General features: G+C 37.4%; 1 protein-coding gene across 2 annotated transcripts in view; it reads left to right on the top strand.

Moving 5' to 3' along the window:
• The first annotated feature begins 3,387 nt into the window (after window positions 1-3,387).
• The window catches only part of LOC106051854 (sialin-like), a 19,761-nt gene continuing 2,760 nt past the window's right edge, over window positions 3,388-20,388 (top strand). Inside the window, exons 1-11 of one of the 2 annotated variants that reach the window (XM_056007630.1) lie at window positions 3,388-3,587; window positions 3,896-4,107; window positions 10,598-10,788; window positions 11,500-11,733; window positions 12,591-12,678; window positions 13,458-13,553; window positions 14,535-14,665; window positions 16,172-16,321; window positions 18,396-18,525; window positions 19,369-19,519; window positions 19,783-19,873. In XM_056007630.1, the coding sequence (XP_055863605.1) occupies window positions 4,056-4,107; window positions 10,598-10,788; window positions 11,500-11,733; window positions 12,591-12,678; window positions 13,458-13,553; window positions 14,535-14,665; window positions 16,172-16,321; window positions 18,396-18,525; window positions 19,369-19,519; window positions 19,783-19,873 (1,314 nt within the window). In that variant the 5' untranslated portion in view covers window positions 3,388-3,587; window positions 3,896-4,055. Of the gene's footprint in view, window positions 3,588-3,813; window positions 4,108-10,597; window positions 10,789-11,499; window positions 11,734-12,590; window positions 12,679-13,457; window positions 13,554-14,534; window positions 14,666-16,171; window positions 16,322-18,395; window positions 18,526-19,368; window positions 19,520-19,782; window positions 19,874-20,388 lie in introns of both variants that reach the window. The other variant, XM_056007629.1, reaches the window with a different exon arrangement.

The following is a 20,388-nucleotide window of genomic DNA, read 5'->3' as shown; positions in this document are numbered from 1 at the left end:
TGCAAAGGTCCCTCGTCTTCGGCCTCAGGCTTCATTCGGCTTTCTTCACCACCATCAGGACCTCTCTCTCTCGTCTCTGTATCGCCTATTGGTTTCAGACCTTGTCGATGACTTTCATCGTGCAAATGTCCATCAACTTCAACGTCAGGCTTCCTTGGATTTTCTTCACCACCATCAGGACTTTCATCTCCAATCTTGGCAGCTGGGCCAACGTCTATTGGGTCCGGACCTGGCTGGTATCTCTCAGCTTGCAAATGTCCCTCAAAAGCTTCGTCAGATTTCATTGGGTTCTTATGGTCACCATCAGGGCTTCTCTCGCTGGTCTTAGAATCTGGGCAAGCGTCAGTAGGGTCCAACCTTCGTACGCCACTTGCAACTTGCAAACGTTCCTCAGCAACATGCATGGACGCGGAGCAAACATTCACTTGATCTGTCTTGCTGTTTGAGGTGCTCATATCAGGAACAGCTGCAACACAAGCTTCTGTTGGACTATAGGCCGCTTCTCTTGTCTCTTTCTCGCTCTCTTTCTGATTTTCAGGTCTGTACTCCTTGTTTTCGGATTCACAGGCAGCACCATCTTCATCAGCATTGCCGTTGTTACTGCCTATTTTTTCAAAGCTTTGGGTGGGTAATAGTTCATTGTTTAGCGATGGCGCAGCTCCTGTATCTTTCAAGTCTCCTTGGTCGCACAGGGTTTCTTCCACCACGTCCATCGTTTTCACCACGGGGCTCGTCACGTCCTTCACCGAGATATACATCTTTTCAAGCTTGGTACAGGTCTCTTCGTTGGACTTCTTCCATGTCGTATTCATAGCCCGCAACTCTTCCTTCCAGTCATCTAGCTGTTGGTGCAAGAACTCTCTTAAAGTTGGTTTAATTTCAAACAGATAGGTGTCCGGATCTTCCCCTTCTTCCACAATGTCTTCTCGGAGGCGTGCTTGTAAAGTTTCCTTCTTTCCGCCGTTCTTCAGCCCTCGTTCACGCAGTTCTCGCCTCAGTTCTATAAATTCAAGTTCGTACAGCAGCTTCAGACGAGCCATAGTAGATCCGATCCAATCCGATTCCGATCCGATCCCACTTCTGACACCAGTTTTACGTATCTCACTATCCAGGCTCTCTGCAAACTGCACCATACACCACCAACTTAAAGAACTTGACAACTCAGGGCTCCAAAATAACGTAAAGGTTTAATGTCCATAAATAACAGCCAATACTGTACAATTGGCAGCACGTAGAACAGTACAAATAGCTCTGCGATAACAAATATCTCTCCGATAACACCGTTCCGCCGTATCAAGTCTTGCCCTGGCCTCTCCGTCTCGTTCCGGGCTTGCACTGGGTTCAACAGTTCGGGACTGACTTCACACACTTGGGCTCGTTGTGTCGGACTCGATCACAGACCAAGATCAAGACGCCGTTCGTCTCAACTGTACTTGACAGTACTCCGCACTGAACCGTCGTAATGCTCCGTACAGGACCACACCGTTGAACTGTGCTGTAGTCGACCGTGTTCTGAACTCCTGTCGTGAACCCGCTTTCTGAACCGTCTTGACTGCGACACCTCCGCTCTTATATAGGGTCCCTACTGGCCTTCTCGAACCGGACAGAACGCCGCTCGACGTTTCTAGGTGGTCAGATGACTACAACTCTCGTGACGCTCCTGAGCTCTGTTCACGACGTCGATCCTTCCCGGACCGCCGTCGATCCTTCCCGAACCGCCGTGTTGACACTCGTCTCGGCTGACCATCGTAACTCGTCACGGTTGACCGCTCGTCTAGCGCTGGCCTGGGGCGATTTGCGTCGGCTGACTACACTCACACCACTACCCCCATCTGTGCTACCACCAGGTTTATAACACTGCCCCCTCCTTAGTTGTCACAATCAATCTTTTCTGTCTTAGAAAAATTTGTGTTATCGTACGTATATGGGAATAGATTGATTACCTAGATCTTTCTTATTAAGTTTTAAATTATGTTCAAATTATATGCCTAGTAAATAGATTTTTTCTCTTTAAAAATAAAAGCACACATTTTTTGGTAAATAGTTACCTCAGTTATTAAATAGCCTCCCATGTTTGTTACTAATTATAGTGAATAGTTGTAAAAATTGTGTATTTTTATGAAAAAAAACTGCTTGCATAATTGACAGACAGACAACATTAGTGTAAACAACAAGGTTACAAAGACAGTTTGTGTTTCACACAAACTCAAAATCAGCTCCCGAAGTGATCCACCCAGCCAGGTAAAAAGGCAAGTTTCAATATTGTCAGAAAGAACATCAGAATGAATTTCGATCAAAGACATATGACAGAGAAGAATGGAGAAAGAAGGTTGACGGATCTTGTGTGGTGCCCCAGCGGTCCACAGACCAAAAGACAGGTGAAAGTGATTGTGAAGTTAGATGTGAACCTGGCCTAACTGATGTCTTATAATGAGTATCTAATTGACCTAATTGTTTTGTAAAGGGTCAATCTCTTAATCAAATTCTCAACAAAAAAAAAGTTAAGCATTGAGAAATTGAGTTCCTAAGCTAGTCTGCTAATAACACAAAGGAATGCTTATTATTTAGAAAAAAAAACAGGCAACAATGATCTTCCGTCCTTGACATTATCCCTTACAAAAAGACGCTCTCAGTTTTTACAAAGCTTATACCAACTCATTCTGTCTGTCTGCTGAAAACATTGTGCACATTATTTCTTCCACACCCAATCAATTAATTCAAGCTTAAATTAGTTCTTTTACAACACAAGAATCAATAAAAAAAATTAACCAATTAGTTATTTAACTATTGGTAGTAAATTATTTTGGTTGGTATCTCGAACAAGGGAAAGCAATGGTAATTGACTGTAGTGGGGGTATAAACTGAATTAGTCCCCTTTATAGGTCGTCGTCTAGTAAACACAAACCTGAAAAATAGGACGAGGCAATAGAAATAATAGATAACTCTACAATCGTCCATGTTCATAAGCAGAGTGGTTACCGTGTTGACTTGAGCTTTGAGTTCCAATTCAGGTGTTCTCCCCATTTTTATAAATGCTTTTTTTTTTAGTGTTAATCTAGATCTATTACAAATTGAATTACATGACTCATCCAAACTAATTGATACAAGTCGCTTAATATAATCTTTTTTTTTTTTTTTGTAAATGTTTTTTTTCTTTTCAATTTCTTCCATTTTTTTAAAATATTTTCTTACATCGTCACCACATGTCTTCATGTTGCTTTCTCTTCTTTTTTTTCTCTCACTGTATTTTATTTCTCAACGAAAAAAAAATGTGGGAATGAGACGTCTACAGGTTGAGACGCCCTGAGTCAGATAAAGGTAATAAGTAGCAGCTATGTATTACATACTTTCTGTCTGCACTGTGCATTCTTTTGGTAATCTTTCTGACCTCTCACGACTCACTTGTGCCACGTATCTTTATCTGCAATTGCTTGTTGTGAATTGTTTTTGCAATGACTATTTGAATGAAGCAGCAGACGATGTGAACCATGTCACACAGAACTATCTGTCGCACTACACTTCAAGAGCAGTAGTACAACTGGCAATCCCTCTCCATGTCTATCAGTTTACCAACTAGACTTTGCCAGGTGTTTTCAATTTTAGTTCTTTCTTTTTCTGGCTAAATTTAGTACTAGTTTTTTTCGTGTTTTTTTTTTCTTAATATCTGCGTAAATTTAGTTTTTATTCTTAATGTGTTTAACCTTTACGCTCTACATCTGTGTAAAAAAAATCAGACTAATTTCTAGATCTAGTTGCAAAAAAAAAAAAATAATAATAAAATTGCGTAGTTTGATTTAAAATATTTCTAATTAGATTTGAAATGTGTTTTTGTTACTTGATTTGGATTTCTAACGACGAATGTCTATTTCCCTCTGAATGTGGATCATATTAAAAGTACATTTTTGGAATAAAACAATTTTTAAACTTTTGCAAAGCAGAAAATTATTCTTGAGAGCTAATTGCTCAATTTGCTAAGTTCTTGATTCCAATGGATACCTTGTGACCTCACATTGCATTCTGTAACTTCTACACAACAAGTTTATTTTGACGTCGTGATGACAGCAGACGTGAAGCACAACATTAAAGACAAGGAGCAGACAGAGTCTGGTAAATAACTTTAAAAACTACTAGGAAATAAAATACTTCTTTAAAATAAAGTAATTGTCTTTGAACAGCACGAGCATACTCAACTAATACTTTACGTTGGATAAAATGTTCATTATACAAAGGTTTTGTCTGTCTATGCTGCGTCTAGCAAAATATATAGGTCACAGTTAGGACTGTGTAACCTCGTACCGCACAGTTATTTAACTTCGGACTTAAAGTCAAAACAATTAGAAAAGTGTGACACATGTGTTTTTTTTTTCATTCTATAATCTCTGTCTTTTTCTAATAGAAAATATTGTCTAGAAGTGGTAGATTTTAGGTAGGATTCTAATCAGTGTAATTATGCGGATAGTGTCAAAATGATATTGAAACTAGAATTACCCACCCGTTACGCCCGTTAATATTTTCCCAGGTAATAAAAGCCTACTGCTTATTTCGGCTGAAAAACTTCTCTCTTTTGCATTTCCAATGCAACGTCCCGCAGTTTAACACCCCCCCCCCCTCCCGACATACATTTAGCCCATGAATTCTAGTATTTAGATGATTCGGGATGGCCCACTTTATAACGCCCCCCTCCCCTAACGGACATATACTTCTGCCCCGTGAATTTTAGTTTCTCCCCCAAATAGTCTAACATACGACGTCGGACTATTATTCGGCTTCTCAATTCAATATCAAACATTTGAAATTGTCTTTATGGAGATTTTTGGCTGGACTCCCCCCCCCCCCCCTTTCCGTTTTTTTTTTTGTGTGCAACCTGTCTGTGCATCGAGACGCTCTGTTTCACAGACTTTTGACCCGTGATTTTTTATTTAAGCTTTTTTCCTCCCATGGAACAAAGATATCTAGAAATGAAGTGTTTGTTTAGAGACTTACCTTATATACACTTACAAGATGGGGGGGGGGGGAAGAGCACAGCCCTCCCCAAAAAACTAAGAACAATACTCAAACTAAGAGCCAAATAGGGAAACACTTCAGTAGACCCAGTCTACTCGTTCCTTGTGTGCGGTCCAATTTTCAAAGCGAGGATTCGACTTGATAGCCATTTTCATTAGAAATGAGATTGTGCTCATCTGTAGTCACGACGAATAAGCTAAGCCAATTATCAGCCTTATGGCCATTATAGAAGAGAGGAACTTAGTGGCAGTAGTAGAGGAAACTTACACTTCGTCTCCATTCATATATCTCATACAACAGACGCAGCTGTTACCTATCTATACTGATCTTATCTTATTACTTCTTACGCATTTCGAGTGTCAATTTAGTTGTGTTTTCCTCTGGCTGATACAGACTACCTAATCCAAGGAAAGAAGAAGCCTTTGTACGAAATTGTCCTTGCTTATGGATTAAGAAACGTGCCTTTCATCTGTGTGTTTTTCTGAGCATTTGATTATGTTTTGTTTTTCTATTTCTAAATTATACTTTTGTTTTATTTATTATTGCTACTTTACTTTATAGTCTTCTGTCCTGAAGAGTCTCTACATTGAGTGATTTTACTAATGGTTTTGCTCTAACCTATTGTATTGTTGTATGTGTAAACCTTCAGTCATTCTGTAAACAAGGCTGAATGCACGCATGGTGTACCACGTACCCGCATAGAGACTGACTACATTGGGTCACACCTTGTTGAAGTCACTTCTTTATACCAATGTCTGTGTTGTTTCAATTGTGTTGCATTGAACCTGTGCCATTTAAATAACTTTTAAATTGATATTTTTATGCATATCTTTTTCAAACCTATCTTACCTTATCTTATAAAATACAGACGTTACTTCAAAAAACAACAAAACCATTATGTCCTATGCGTGTTCCTATTCCAATATAGTCATGCATATTAACCAATGACTTAAATTCTGCCAAGTCACTGGTTTTCCTGGCTAGCTTAGGCAACCCATTCCATGCTCTAATAGCACTAGGGAAGAAGTAGCTTTTGTATTAATTTGTCCTAGCATCTGAAATGAGGAGTGTGCCTTTATCTTTACGTCTGTCTGAGTATTTTGTTAAATTTTGTTTTTGTATTTGAAGATTATGGTTCAGTGTTTTATACATAATTGCTACTTTACTTTTAAGACTTCTATGGGTCCATTTTTTTAAGCAACGCAGATCAATAGGCAATAGTTTTAACACGGACGTATACGGGAGATGTGCCGTAGCGGTTTTAGTTTTTAATGGATGAATGTCTTATTGTAATACTTTTTGTTGCTATAAATAGCTAGTCAAACTTTGAAATAATAGAAACAAAGAAGCGTGTGATTGTGTGTATGAAACTATGATTAACAAACTAACAATACACACACTCCTATTATCCTCTAGAACGAATGTGCATTGAAAAGTATTGCCTACGATCATTCTTATCCAACGATCCTTCTTATCCAACGATCATTCTTATCCAACGATACTTCTTATCCAACGATCATTCTTATCCAACGATCCTTCTTATCCAACGATCATTCTTATCCAACGATCCTTCTTATCCAATGATCATTCTTATCCAACGATCCTTCTTATCCAATGATCATTCTTATCCAACGATCATTCTTATCCAACGATCCTTCTTATCCAATGATCATTCTTATCCAACGATCCTTCTTATCCAACGATCATTCTTATCCAACGATCCTTCTTATCCAATGATCATTCTTATCCAACGATCATTCTTATCCAACGATCCTTCTTATCCAATGATCATTCTTATCCAACGATCCTTCTTATCCAACGATCATTCCTATCCAACGATCCTTCTTATCCAATGATCATTCTTATCCAACGATCATTCTTATCCAACGATCATTCTTATCCAACGATCCTTCTTATCCAACGATCATTCTTATCCAACGATCCTTCTTATCCAATGATCCTTCTTATCCAACGATCCTTCTTATCCAATGATCCTTCTTATCCAACGATCCTTCTTATCCAACGATCCTTCTTATCCAACGATCCTTCTTATCCAACGATCCTTCTTGCACTAAGTCCTCATTGTTGAAGCCTGACTCAACATTGAAGGATTTATTTGTTACATAGAGATAAAGAATCAAAAGTGATGGACAAATTAATCACATTTCTCGGTACTTACAGCTGACGTGCTAGATCTACTATTAAATTACACGCACTGTCAGTAGGTTTTGTTTTCAAAATTGAAGAGTAAATGAAAGATGTTCTATGTAAAATTAATTCAACAACATCAACAATGCCAAGAATACTTTTGAGCGACAGATCTCTCCAAGCTGTTCTCCAACAAGGACATGGCCATCTGTGCGCTCTTTGCGCTCAATTCGTCTCTTTGTGCCGTGCTCTCCCCTCAAGACATGAAGAGCTCTTTGTTGTACAGAACCCTTGGATCAAACCCTTAGAAGAACATTCAGATAAATTCTTTCTTAACGTACTAAGTTTGCTTACGATATGCTTGTTAATAGCTTTATTTTAATTCAGCTTTTATTATTAGTTAAATATCCCATCATTTTTTTCAAGAAAGACAACCATTTGCGTTTCAACAAATCAGAAAGTCTCTTATATTGAAAAAAATAACACCATTTAATAATATGTAATATTTTGGTGCAACATTTTGATTATAAAATTATAAGTAAAGAACCCGGCAACAATCAGCAACATAATAATGACTACTAAAACTATTCCAGTCTGTATTAGTGATGCCCAGGCTACGGTCTGCCAGCTATTTCCGGCCCGTGACCGGACCCTCATTTCCTAAACTCACTGTGCATAGTGAAGCCGCAGAGGCACCACATCTCTTTTTATCGTTTTCTCTTTTTTTCTCTTTACTGTATTTTATTGCTTAAATAAAAAAAACAAACAAACAAACGCACACGAGATTGCTCCAATCAAAGTCTAAACAAAGAGGAGATTACTTGTGATGAATTTGTGTAGCCTATGTGTGAAATACCTATCTCACCACTGGGAGGACAGAATTACCAAAGACGCTTTTAGATCTATATTTTTTTAGCTTTTAATTTTGCAGTATGAAAAGTGCATGTACAATTTTTGACTTTATTATCTATTTATTAACTTGATGAATGGCCTTTAACTCTTTCCCACCGTATTTTTCCACGTTTCAACGGAATTCTTCATTTTGCTCATTACTATTTCACTAATAACTTTTTCGTTTGTTATCAGAAAATGTTTTATTTGGTGTAGAATTAAAGTGGAATGCATTCTCTTTTTATATAACACAAAATAAAGATTATCAAATTAAACACTAATTTAATTTAATGAGGTCAAATCAACGATTAGGAGAGAAAGAGTTAAATTCAAGTATTAAGGTAAAACAAAGATATTACATTTAAAAAATGGACAAAAGTATTTAGCTTATATCCTTAATGACATAAGAGGCGCTGCTTTGAATTGTAGGACACTATGAGTGTGCTATCTCAATGATAACGCGGTAATTAGGTAAGAAATTAGGTCTTCGTTTGCACTGGAAAACAAGCAATTTTTTTTCAGGGGCAAACACTCTAGGTTGAAAGCTCTTTGAGCACAGACCTATATATAATATACCTACACTGGACAGATCTCTTAACATTGCACAAAAATGTGGTTAAAAACTTCAAAAAGCTTAAGCAAGGTGTTGTTTTGTAAAGCAGTTGTTTTTTCAAACCTAACCTATGTAACGGAGACGCGGTGGCTGAACGCTTGGCTTCCGAACCGTGGTCCCGGGTTCGAGTCCTGGTGAAGACTGACTTTTAATCACGGGACCTTTGGGTGCCTCTGAGTCCACCCAGTTCTAATTAGTACCTGACATTAGTTGGTGAAAGTAAAGGCGGTTGGTCGTTGTGCTGGCCACATGGCACTCCCGTAGGCCACTGAAACAGATGAACTTTACATTATCTGTCCTATAGATGGTAAGGTCTGAAAGGGGAACTTTACTTTACTAACCTATGTAACATATAATATTGATAATCATTATGATGTTTAGTACGAATAATTGGAAATAGTAAATAAAAGCACACTCGTCTCTAAATTATTATTTTGCAACTTTTAGATACAACATCTTCTAGATGAACGATAACATAGAGTTCTGTAATTAATAGCGTATTCTATTTAAAATCCGCAAAATAAGATTGCATTATTTCTAAACTTTAAAAACAAAAGATCATTACTTTTCTAATACAGAAAAAAGCAATTTTCCAAGATTCACGGCGAATTCCCTTACAGCTTGAAAAAGAGTCACGTAGATTACGATCGGTGTGTCCAGACTATAGAACACTGTTGAGCAGTCAAGGTTATCAAGAAACTGTTTTTGATCATGATCATTTACACTGTTTATTGTAATATACCATCGTCGCAAATGTAAGCGAGTAGTCAGAATAAGATACGTTTTTGACAAAATATCAGAAAGAATTAATACTACTGAATGCACATAAATCCAAAATTGTGTCCTAGTGCATGGTTCATAGTTCTACTTGAGCGATACAACGGTGCAAATATGAAAGGAAAAAATGAAATGGTCTACAAAAATGGATTGAAATCTAAAGGCACTTTTGGTACAGTGTCCAGCTCAGTTATATGTTGTTGTTTTTTAGAAATAAAAAGAGGGGGGGGGGGATAATTTTTTAATTTCGCACGCAGGCAGCCACACCCCTTGCGGTGGCCCTGTATGTATGTATGTATATGTATGTGTGTGTGTGTGCGAGAGATTAGTTAATTTATTAATATTTTTGTACATTCCGACCCTTCATTCTTTCGAAAAACGTTTAGTGTACTCTAGAATTGATAGTCTACTTCCTGGAGTTAGTGGAAAGACTGTAAGTACCCTGCCCTTAGGGTTTGGGAGAGCGCTGTGAGCTCCCCTAGCGGGGTCCGGGCGCTAAGCACTAATTCCGGTATTTAAAACCAAAAGAAATTCATGTTCCGAGGTATCTACAGTTCAAAAACCAAATATGCTATTCACTGTACTTTATTAGTGGAGCCCAGAGACTGGTAGAAATTTGTAATCCCTCTTGGCTACGTTCATAGAATTTGGTGAATGTAGTTTGCTTTAGATTTTATATCGAAAAGGGAAGTTTTACAGTCAAATCCATCTTTTGGGGAGTTTCAAACTAAAAAATCTCTTGATTTTTTAAAACTCAAAACCCCTCTAAGCTATGCTCATAGAAACTGGTGATTGTTGTATGCTTTAGGCTTATATCGTAGGAGGGAGTTTATCGTTAAAAAAATTGGAGAGAGTTTTAACCTCAAAATCCCCATTGACTACGCTCTTGGAATTAGGTGACTGTCATTTGCATTATTTGTTTTATAGAAGATGGGTTTTAACCTCAAAACCCCCTTGGCTGCGCTGTGCAAGCTATGGTTTAACATTAATTTATCCCCTCCCCCTTCAGGGGAGGGTTTTCATTTTGGGGGTGGGGGGGGGGTCCAGCTACGCCTATGATCAAAATACTCGCAGTTTCTTAGAATCCATATGTTATCCCATCATTATACTTAGTCCGAGTAGCATTTACTACATAGAGTAAGTGTATCCTGTTTGTATGTCTAGTTCCGCTGCTGTGCTCCAAGAGATGGACACTGGCCTACTGCGGAGTGTTTGGCTTCTTCTTCATCTACGCCTTGAGGGTCAACCTGAGTGTTGGCATCGTCTGCATGGTGAACGACACAAAAAAGGAGTCTGCCAATCAAACAGAAGATGAGACTTGCATGAGTAATACTAACGTCAATGCAACCAAACATGTGAGTTTTTAATCTGCTGATGAGTTTAAACTAAAGATAAGCCGTGTCAGCTTTTTGAAATATTGTATAAGTACTTACATGTACTTTATAAGTACTTACACATTTTTTATGTATGTAAGACTTGAAAAAAAAACTAACTTTTGTTTTGGAATCTTAATATTTTATTTTTTACTCTTGCCTGGTCGTGTGGTAGCTCCTCTGGACTGTCGTTTCGATAGTCCCTGGTTCGAACACTGCCTGCTGCCCCTCCCACGCGGGATGTTTGGGCTAGAACGTAATTAATTTTAATTCTGAGAAACATCATCAACATGTAAAACAAACAAAACTCGTGTCTTTAATTTACTAAACACACGATTGAGCATAAGGAGATTAATTGATGAGCAAAAGAAATTTAAGAATCAAAGGCTCCTGACAATGTTGTTACATATGATATAATTATTGTCACTCAAATTTATAAAAGAAGATAGGCCTATATGTCCAATTTATAAAATAAGTTACAGATATTGATATACATTGCCTTACAACCTAACTCTTTAAAAAAGGTTTATTATTTGTATCTGGTTCGTTACTTCAAATCTCATCAAGTCTGATCAATGTCTAAACTAGAATAATAAACGTAAGCCTTTCTATTCGACTGTAATCGTAGACCTTCTCTATAATAGCATCATCTTTGGACTTCAACTTAAGTCGTGTCTTGCATTTACTCTTTAGGAAGGAGAGTTCAACTGGGACAAATCACAGACTTCACTTCTGCTGTCTTCATTTTTCTATGGCTACATCACGACACAAGTTCTTGGAGGCTGGCTGTCTGGCAGATTTGGCGGGAAACGCGTGCTTGGGATTGGAGTTGGCATAACAGCCATCTGTAACTTACTTGTGCCAGTGGCAGCCAGGTGGGATTACCGTTCCGTGTTGGCATTAAGAATCATTATGGGAATATCAGAGGTATATATAGCATTATAGATATACAATAGAATTTAAAATAATTCGTCTATATAGTTAATACAATACGATGGTTAGGGTTAGGCTGAGGGTAAGTTTGATTCGAACTTCAACTGGTAAAAGTAGTCAACCAGGACGTAACGCCCTAGTCAAACTAAGAATCCAGAGCAGACGTACGTTAACCTCGTTCTCACTTTCATTGGAATTGTTACATATAGTACAATTTTCTCTCTAGCACAAACTGTAAAGGGGGGTGGGCGGTGGCTGAGTGGTTAAGCGCTTGGCTTCCGAACCTGAGGTCCTGGGTTCGAATCTTGGTGAAGACTGGGATTTTGAACTTTTGGGAATTTTAGGGCGCCCCTGAGTCCACCCAACTCTAATGGGTACTTGACTTTAGTAGGGGAAAGTAAAAGCGGATGGTCGTTGTGCTGGCCACATGACACCCTGCTCGTTAACCGCTGGCCAAAGAAACAGATGACTTTAACATCATCTGCCCTATAGATCGCAAGGTCTGAAAGGGGAATTTTACTTTACAATTTGTAGCTTATACCACAAACTGCAGCATTTAACACACCTTAAACAATCTGCTCGCTATGCAACAATTTAAAGGGCGAAACATAAGCTGAGCTTTTCTGGAGTCGAATGAGCATCGTTTACCAAGGAGCTTTTGCTCCATTAAATATACTTAAAGCTTCACGAATTGGAAGATCCTTTGAAAACTAAGATTTCCATAGAGCTATATAGAAGCCTTTGAAGTTGAAAAATTAAACTATTATATATATTGCTCATAAATACAATTTGTGAAACACATAGTGCAAAACTTGAGTTAATATGCATGCATATTTTTTCATCTCAATAAGGGTGCCGCTTTTCCCAGCATGCATTCATTGTGGGGGCGTTGGGCGCCACCCTTAGAGAGAACAAAATTGTCTTCGTTTACTTACGCGGGTAAGTCTTTTTTTTTTAGTAGGTAATGTTTACATAGTGTCCATTTAGGTGGCAGTTTAACTATTGATAGGACAAGATTATAAAGAAAGTCTATGTTATTTAATAGGTGTTTGGGATTTAAATTACCAACTAGATAACAATAACATTTCTACGAATTCCATTAAAAATGGTAATGGTCTCGAATTACATAATATGAAGTCAACGTTGTGAATGTAATTGTGTAAAACGTTTTGTGAGTTCAACTGCCCGCAGCCGCCGCCTCCAACGAGTTTGTGTAATTTTATTTAAGTAATGTGTATTTTCTTTATCTATCCTCTCCCAGTGGCGCTACAGCCCATGGAGGGCTCTGGCCTGCTTCAACACATCCCTCCATTCAGATCTCTCCTGTTGTAAGAACAGGTTCCGACGAATTTTTGGGAAAATCACACGTGAAGGCCAGGAGCTGGATTTGACTGTCAGAGGCATTTAGAGACGCAAGCCTTGGGGGCATTTCTTGGAAAGTGGGAGCTTATCTCCACTTTCACCCCCGGCTTTGGCAGTCCTTTGGAACCCCTTTCGTCTCCACGCCCTAACCCCAAGCTGTTGTAGATCTGTTTTCTCTACCCCTGGTGTATTTAAATATGACTGACATTTCAAATCTACAGGCTATTATCTTAAGAGAAAACCCTAACACGTTTTTAAGGTTTGAATAGCACTAAGAGATAAAGAGACACTTATGCTAATGTACTCTACACTTGGCTAGTTGTTTTAAAATAAGTTATAACACTTGTCGTTTCTAGGTCAAAATTTAGGTAACATTGTGACTTACATATTATCTGGCTGGCTGTGCGTGCATGGGTTTGATGGTGGATGGCCCTCCATATTTTACGTCACGGGTAAGTAAGGACAAGGTCAACAAAGGGTATCTTTGACCAAATAATTGACCTTCAAGGACACACAGTTTACAGCTAGTTAGTCTTGATATTTTATCTAACAATAACAAATTGAATCAATAACAGTGACAAAGTGAATCAATATGGTGACAAAGTGAATCAATAACAGTGACAAGTTGAATCAATAACAGTGACAAAGGGAATCAATAACAGTGACAAAGTGAACCAATAACAGTGACAAAGTGAATCAATAACAGTGACAAAGTGAATCAATAACAGTGACAAAGTGAACCAATAACAGTGACAAAGTGAACCAATAACAGTGACAGAGTGAATCAATAACAGTGACAGAGTGAACCAATAACAGTGACAAAGTGAATCAATAACAGTGACAAAGTGTACCAATAACAGTGACAAAGTGAATCAATAACAGTGACAAAGTGAATCAATAACAGTGACAAAGTGAATCAATAACAGTGACAAAGTCAATCAATAACAGTGACAAAGTCAATCAATAACAGTGACAAAGTCAATCAAATAACCATGAAGGCTTGTAAAAACATGCCATTCAACATACTTAAAATTCACAGAGGCCGCCTGCTAGTTTTTATCATCATATTTTCTTTTTCAAAAAATAAGGAGCTGAAATTAATATCACAAGTGCTAAAGCTCAGACACACTAACTCTCCACTCACTTATCACTGATTCTCTCTCTCTCTTGCCGTGGACACACACAAAAATACGAAAATGTAACTATTATTACTTACCTTGGGTCTAACACAACTATACTGATACATTAAACACACACATTAAACACACACACACGAAAGTCTTAGAAACGGCCGACTGCCGCACACGAACCTAAAGTCGTGGATATATACAAAGGGTTATATACACAACAATGTTATTCTAATGATACAGGAAGTCATATTCCTGCCTTAGAAAAGTTAACTCATTTAACTAAAATTTATAATAAATTTGCAGGTGGCGGGTGTCTTGTGTGGGTCATCATTTGGTTCATTGTTGTGTCCGACTCACCGGAAGACCATCCCACTATATCTAAAGCTGAGAGAGACTACATCGTCACAACCAGAGGGAAATTACAAGCTAATAAGGTAATGAGCGTTGGCTGAGTGGTTAAGAGGCTTCCGATCCCGAGGTCTTGGGTTTGAATCACTGTGAGACTGGGATCTTGAATTTCAGGATTTTTAGGGTGCTTCTGAGTCCACCTAACTCTAATGGGTACCTGACTTTAGCTGGGGAAAGTAAAAATGGTTGGTCGTTGTGCAGGCCACATGAAACCCTGCTCCTAACTCGTTGCAAACAGATGACCTTAACATCATCTGCCCTATAGATCGCAAGTTATGAAAGGGGAGCTAATTTACATTTTAAGGTATATAGGCCTACCATCTTTCAATTTAGATGATAGAGGTTAGGGTTAGGACTACTTCCAGTCTCGGGAATCTTTTAGGATGCAAGACATGGTGTAAAAGGGGAGTTACAAGGTCTGAACGTACCCAGTACATATAATATTCATATTTCATGTTTCTTTTTTTTTTTTTTCATTTAACATAGGGTTTCACTTAGGCGCTGGGCTCTGCATAGCCCCACCCTCTCTTCTGTAGGCTCCTGTTCTATTTCTTTTTCGCAATAAAAGAGCTGCCTTTGAGGCGTGGCGTTTGGGCTAATCCCCCAAGCCCCATGCCAAAGGAAGCTTCACGATAGATTATTGTGACAGTATTAAGGAACAAGTAGCTTTGACTATTCAAATGTAGGCCTGACCAAGCAGCCAGTGATACCAGCATAAGGTCTAACGAACGTTTTGTAACAACAATAAGGCCTAGAGGTCCAACATTAGAGGCAGGCGTTAGCGTTCTGATATAGTTTAACTAGCCTACACCGATGAATGGAGCCTACCGTCAGTCCGGCATATGACACTCGCCCAGGGTCCCGCGTACTGCCAGTGACATAGACTGAAAGACAGCTAAACACGTCTTTTACTTTTCTATTCAGCCTGATATTGAGACCATTTCATTAAATAGGAAATCAGAACAGGCAAACGAAAACCAGTTTTGTGGTTTAACCCTTAAAGTGCTGAACTTTTTCTTTTTACAATGAATGCACACACAATGGCATTACAATTCTAGTGTTTAGAAGAGGCTAAAGTACCACACGCGTTTAAAGGGTTAACAAAGAAATATACATTAAAATAAATAAATATATAAATAAAAAGATCATTATCCTCTATTTTAGCATAAAAGAAGCTGCATTGAAAAAAAAAAAAACAACCTTAGCTAAAAAAGTTAATTAACTACCTTACAATGTGGCTGAGATTGGATAGATTGTTGAACACAACTCCACAGTACTAATACAATTCATCTCCACAATGTTTTATTAGCTAAACATGGGCGCGTCCTTTTTTTAAAAGTAAAATAGGTGTCCATTAACATGTCGTTTATTTTGTAAGCTAGTTAATTGTTCATTTGTGTTTTAAACTTCATTCAATTTGAGAAATAATTGCCACAGCCTTAAATGTAGCCTATGTAATTCAGTTCACAGAATTTTATAGCGATGTAATGAAAATGTTAAGAGTTATTGGACATGACATTGTCACTTTGCAGGATTTTAAAGTACCCTGGTTGGCTGTGCTGAAAACACGCGCCATTTGGGTGTGTCTAACTGCTCACGTGTGCAACAACTGGATGCACTACACACTGTTAACTGGTCTACCAACTTTCATGAAAGAGGCGCTGAAGTTCGACATTGATCAGGTACACTCATTTTAGTTACTTTAGAACAGTGGTGACTCAGTGACCAAAAGCTGAGCTAGGGAACCCATAGGTGTATAGTAGTCAACGACTCAACGCAGAGGGTCACGCGGGTCAGTGCCATGACTGGCCTCTTTTTTTTTTTGTTTTTACAAAGCTTATATTAACTCACTCTGTCTGTTTGTCCAATAAAAAGTTTGCACAATTATTCATAGGCATAGACAACACATGAATCGAATAAAAAATTAACCAAATTAGTCAATTACTTATTGGTAATTAATTATTTTGTTTGATACCAACAATTGAAATAAATCCTTTAGTATTCACAGATGCGGCTAAATATCTTGGTTTCGTCCCCTTGGATTATTGAACAGGTTATGTCCTCGACACCCATTCTGGGATCAAGTTGAAACTTTAAACAATTATTTATTGTACCTAACTTAAAACATGAATCAATAAAAAGAAAAATTAGTCAGTTAATTTGTTTTAAATATCGAATAAAGGAAATAACTTCTACATTATTGAGAGATAAAAAATGCGCAGCTCTTTCCTTATCAATTATTTTTTTTTTAAAATATATTTGTTTATATTTTGCTTATTTTGAAGATGCATTAGTCAAAGTAAAAAAATAAACAATGGAGAGTGGTTTATAAATGAAGTATCTATCAGCGGTGATTTGGCTGCAGGGCTGGGGGATTGAAACAATAGCTCCTACCCTCGTTTCAACTCCGAATATAACACACACCCAGGGTCTTGTGAACTGCTAAAGCCGCCTCTGTATATATTGTCAGGCCACCAGCGGATCCAGAACTTTGGAGTGGGGGGGGGCGATTTTTTTCCAAATCCTAACCCTAACACTTAGTAAACCCTAATCCTATGCATAAACGTGCGTACAGCATAAAGCGTTTTTGTTTTTTTTTTGCATTCTTCACTGCAGAAACGCATTCGCCTGACATTTAAAGCTCATTATTCATCAGTGGGGTTTGGGGCGAAGCTCCGACGTCAAAAGCGTTTTCTTTCTAAAGAAATTTAGAAGAGGAGCCTTGTAAGCATCCATCTTGTAGGCATCCATTAAATTGGATCCCACAATTCATAAGGCCCGCCCTGAATGCTTAAATGATGCAGAAACTGTCGTATTTGTTGTTAAATAGATCATGAGACCAACTTACAAAGATTCAAACTTTGCCGTGGATTCAAGTTGGGGTCTTTTTCGTAATCTTTCCTTTCAATGTTTTAATGCTATTATTCATCTTTACAAAGTGATGTCCCTTAAATCACGGAAAATTTCTAGTATTGTATAGGTCTACCAGTATATACTAAGACAGTGATGCCCGACCTAATTCGACTTGCGGGCCATTTTAATTTCTAGCACTAGCGTCGCGGGCCACATCAAGAAAAGGTACAAAAATGAAATAAAATTGACTCACAACTGTTTTATTAGAAACCCGTAGGGATCTAGTATTTACATTGATGAACATTTAAAGTTTATCTTCTTTTTTTACGCTTCGGAAAATGGCTTAATTTTTTTACTTAAAATGTGAGCAACATTGTAGCCAGCATTACCACCCATTCATTTTCTGGTCTCTTTTTGGTAAATATTTTCATGGATTCTCTAAGCATAGTTTAACAATCTTTTCTTTGCGTCTGAAACCAAGAATGCCGCCATATTTGTTTCGTTATTCCGTTTTTATGTTGTTTTTCAACTAACTACATTTTCTTTATAAAACGAACATATTGGCCTATCATTATGTTCCACAAAAAGATAAAGATCCGTTCACTTTTCCTGGTCCTACATTCTGAGTCCCATGTCTCAAAAGGTCATTGTACCTATCTATCAGATAAAAAATGAAGCCCCTATCAAAGGTAAAGATATGTTTTTTCAATTTATTATTCTTTTAGTGGGAGGATTTTCTACACTTAGTGCCGACGTTTCTGTGGGCCGGATGGAACTACGTCGCGGGCCGGATCTGGCCCGCGGGCCGTAGTTTGGGCATCACTGTACTACGAGAATAACATATGCTTGCGTTACACGAGTTTCCACATGCAGACAATTACTAAATGTGTATTTCTACTACAGAATGGACTTTTGTCAGCTGTACCTTACATGGTCATGGTTTGTACTTCTATAAGTGCTGGTCAGTTGGCAGATTTTCTACGCAAGAAATATTTATCCACAACATTTACCAGACGTCTTTTCCAGGCTATAGGTAAGTAGCCATACATAAGTCGCTTACACATACTTACATATACTGTGTGTATGCCTTTAGATTAGAAGAATACACATTAAATTAAAATGTTTACTATCCATATAAGCTAAATTTCTTGAGATTTGAACCCTAGTAACTTTTTTCTCCTATGCAGTCCATTAGCTACTTTAAAAAAACGTCTCAACGACTAAACTAGCAAAATAAATAAAAAATACTTTTAGAAAATTATATAAGGAGAACAACTGTACATTTATAGCCATATATATCCATGCATTAAGATTTATTTCCTTTAATCAATATGGAGCTAAATTAATTAATTACCAATATTTACTTGACTTATTGCTTAATTTTTAAATTGATTCTTGTTTTGTAAGTAATTGTGGAAAGTTTCAGCTTGTTCTGAAGATGAGTGTCTGAGAAATAATGTCTACTATTGTCTATCTATGGGGACAAATCCAGCCACTTATTTAGACATATCTGTTAAAATACGACGAAATAGTATTTTACCAGTAATCAATTGATTAATTTAAAAAAAAATAATTTTTTATTGATTCATGTTTTGTTAGCTACAATAAATAATTGTGTAAAGTTTCAAAATAATTTGTTCGAAATTTTGCACAGACAGACAGATTTTATATAAGTTTTGTAAAAAGGTTGACTTTCAAAATGTCTTGCAGACGCCAACAAATAAAACACTTGTGGAGAAATTACTATCAGGAGCACAGACCTATATATGCATATGTCTAAGCTCAGCAAAAAAAAAAAAAAAAAAAAAAAAAAAGCCAACTTGACATATATTTTAAAAATCATGGTCAATTAATTTTTCTTTGTTGTCTCCTGCAGGTTTTCTCGGAGGAGGTAGCTGCATTGTTGGAGTTGGGTTCATTGGCTGTGAACACAGAAACGCTGCTGTTGCCTTGCTGGCTATAGCTGTGGGCTTTGAAGGCTTATGTTATGCTGGTTACATGGTCAATCAAGTGGACTTTGCACCCAGGTCAGTATAACATGAACAAGCACTCATAACATTACTAGAATAAATCTTTTCTTATTGAATTATAAAGGCTTTATTGACTTCATTCTTCAATAATTCAACCAAGTTGTTGTGTACATTTTCATCCAAGTCATATACCTTTTAAAATATTTTTCTCTATTTGCTTAGAATTGTATAAATTAGTACTTGAAAAGGTTGAAATCATTGTCATAAGTTTAAAAAAATGTGTAGTCTCTTATACTAACATGAATGAATTCATGTTTTAGGTATGCTGGTGTATTGTATGGGATGACTAACATGGTGGCTACAGTACCTGGCATTGTGGCCCCGCTTGTTGTTGGAGCATTGACCCCAAATGTAAATATCTTTTCAATAAAGCCTAGATACAGAACAGCTCTTTTAAGCTATATCTATTATATAAAGCAAAAAGTAAGGCATGTGTATGTATGCATGTCCCAAATAAAAATCAAAACCCTTTAACCAATATTGATAAAACTTGGCATAAATGTTTCTTAGATCATGGTGAAGACCATGGTTTATGTTTAATGCCTCTCTCACAACCAGAGGGCCCTGACAAATTGGGTAAACCTGTTTTCACAGTATTTTATATTTGATATGAATATGCTGGCTCAAGGGGTAAACCCATTTTCAAACTCTACATGTATTTTTGTTGCCAAATTTTAAAAATGTGAAGGGAACATTCTCTATGTTTGACATCTAAATTCAATTCAGTAGATCAGTAATACCCAAACTAAGGACCGCATGCTGTGGGTCATAGTTTATATATATATATATTCCCAAAGATTAGATGCCATTAACCACACTGTAGACATGGTTCCCTCACACATGTCAAACCTCTTGTCTTAGATTGT

The sequence above is a fragment of the Biomphalaria glabrata genome, chromosome 13, assembly GCF_947242115.1.
Source record: "Biomphalaria glabrata chromosome 13, xgBioGlab47.1, whole genome shotgun sequence".
Classification (NCBI taxonomy): domain Eukaryota; kingdom Metazoa; phylum Mollusca; class Gastropoda; family Planorbidae; genus Biomphalaria; species Biomphalaria glabrata.
This window is presented reverse-complemented; position numbering and strand designations above follow the sequence as displayed.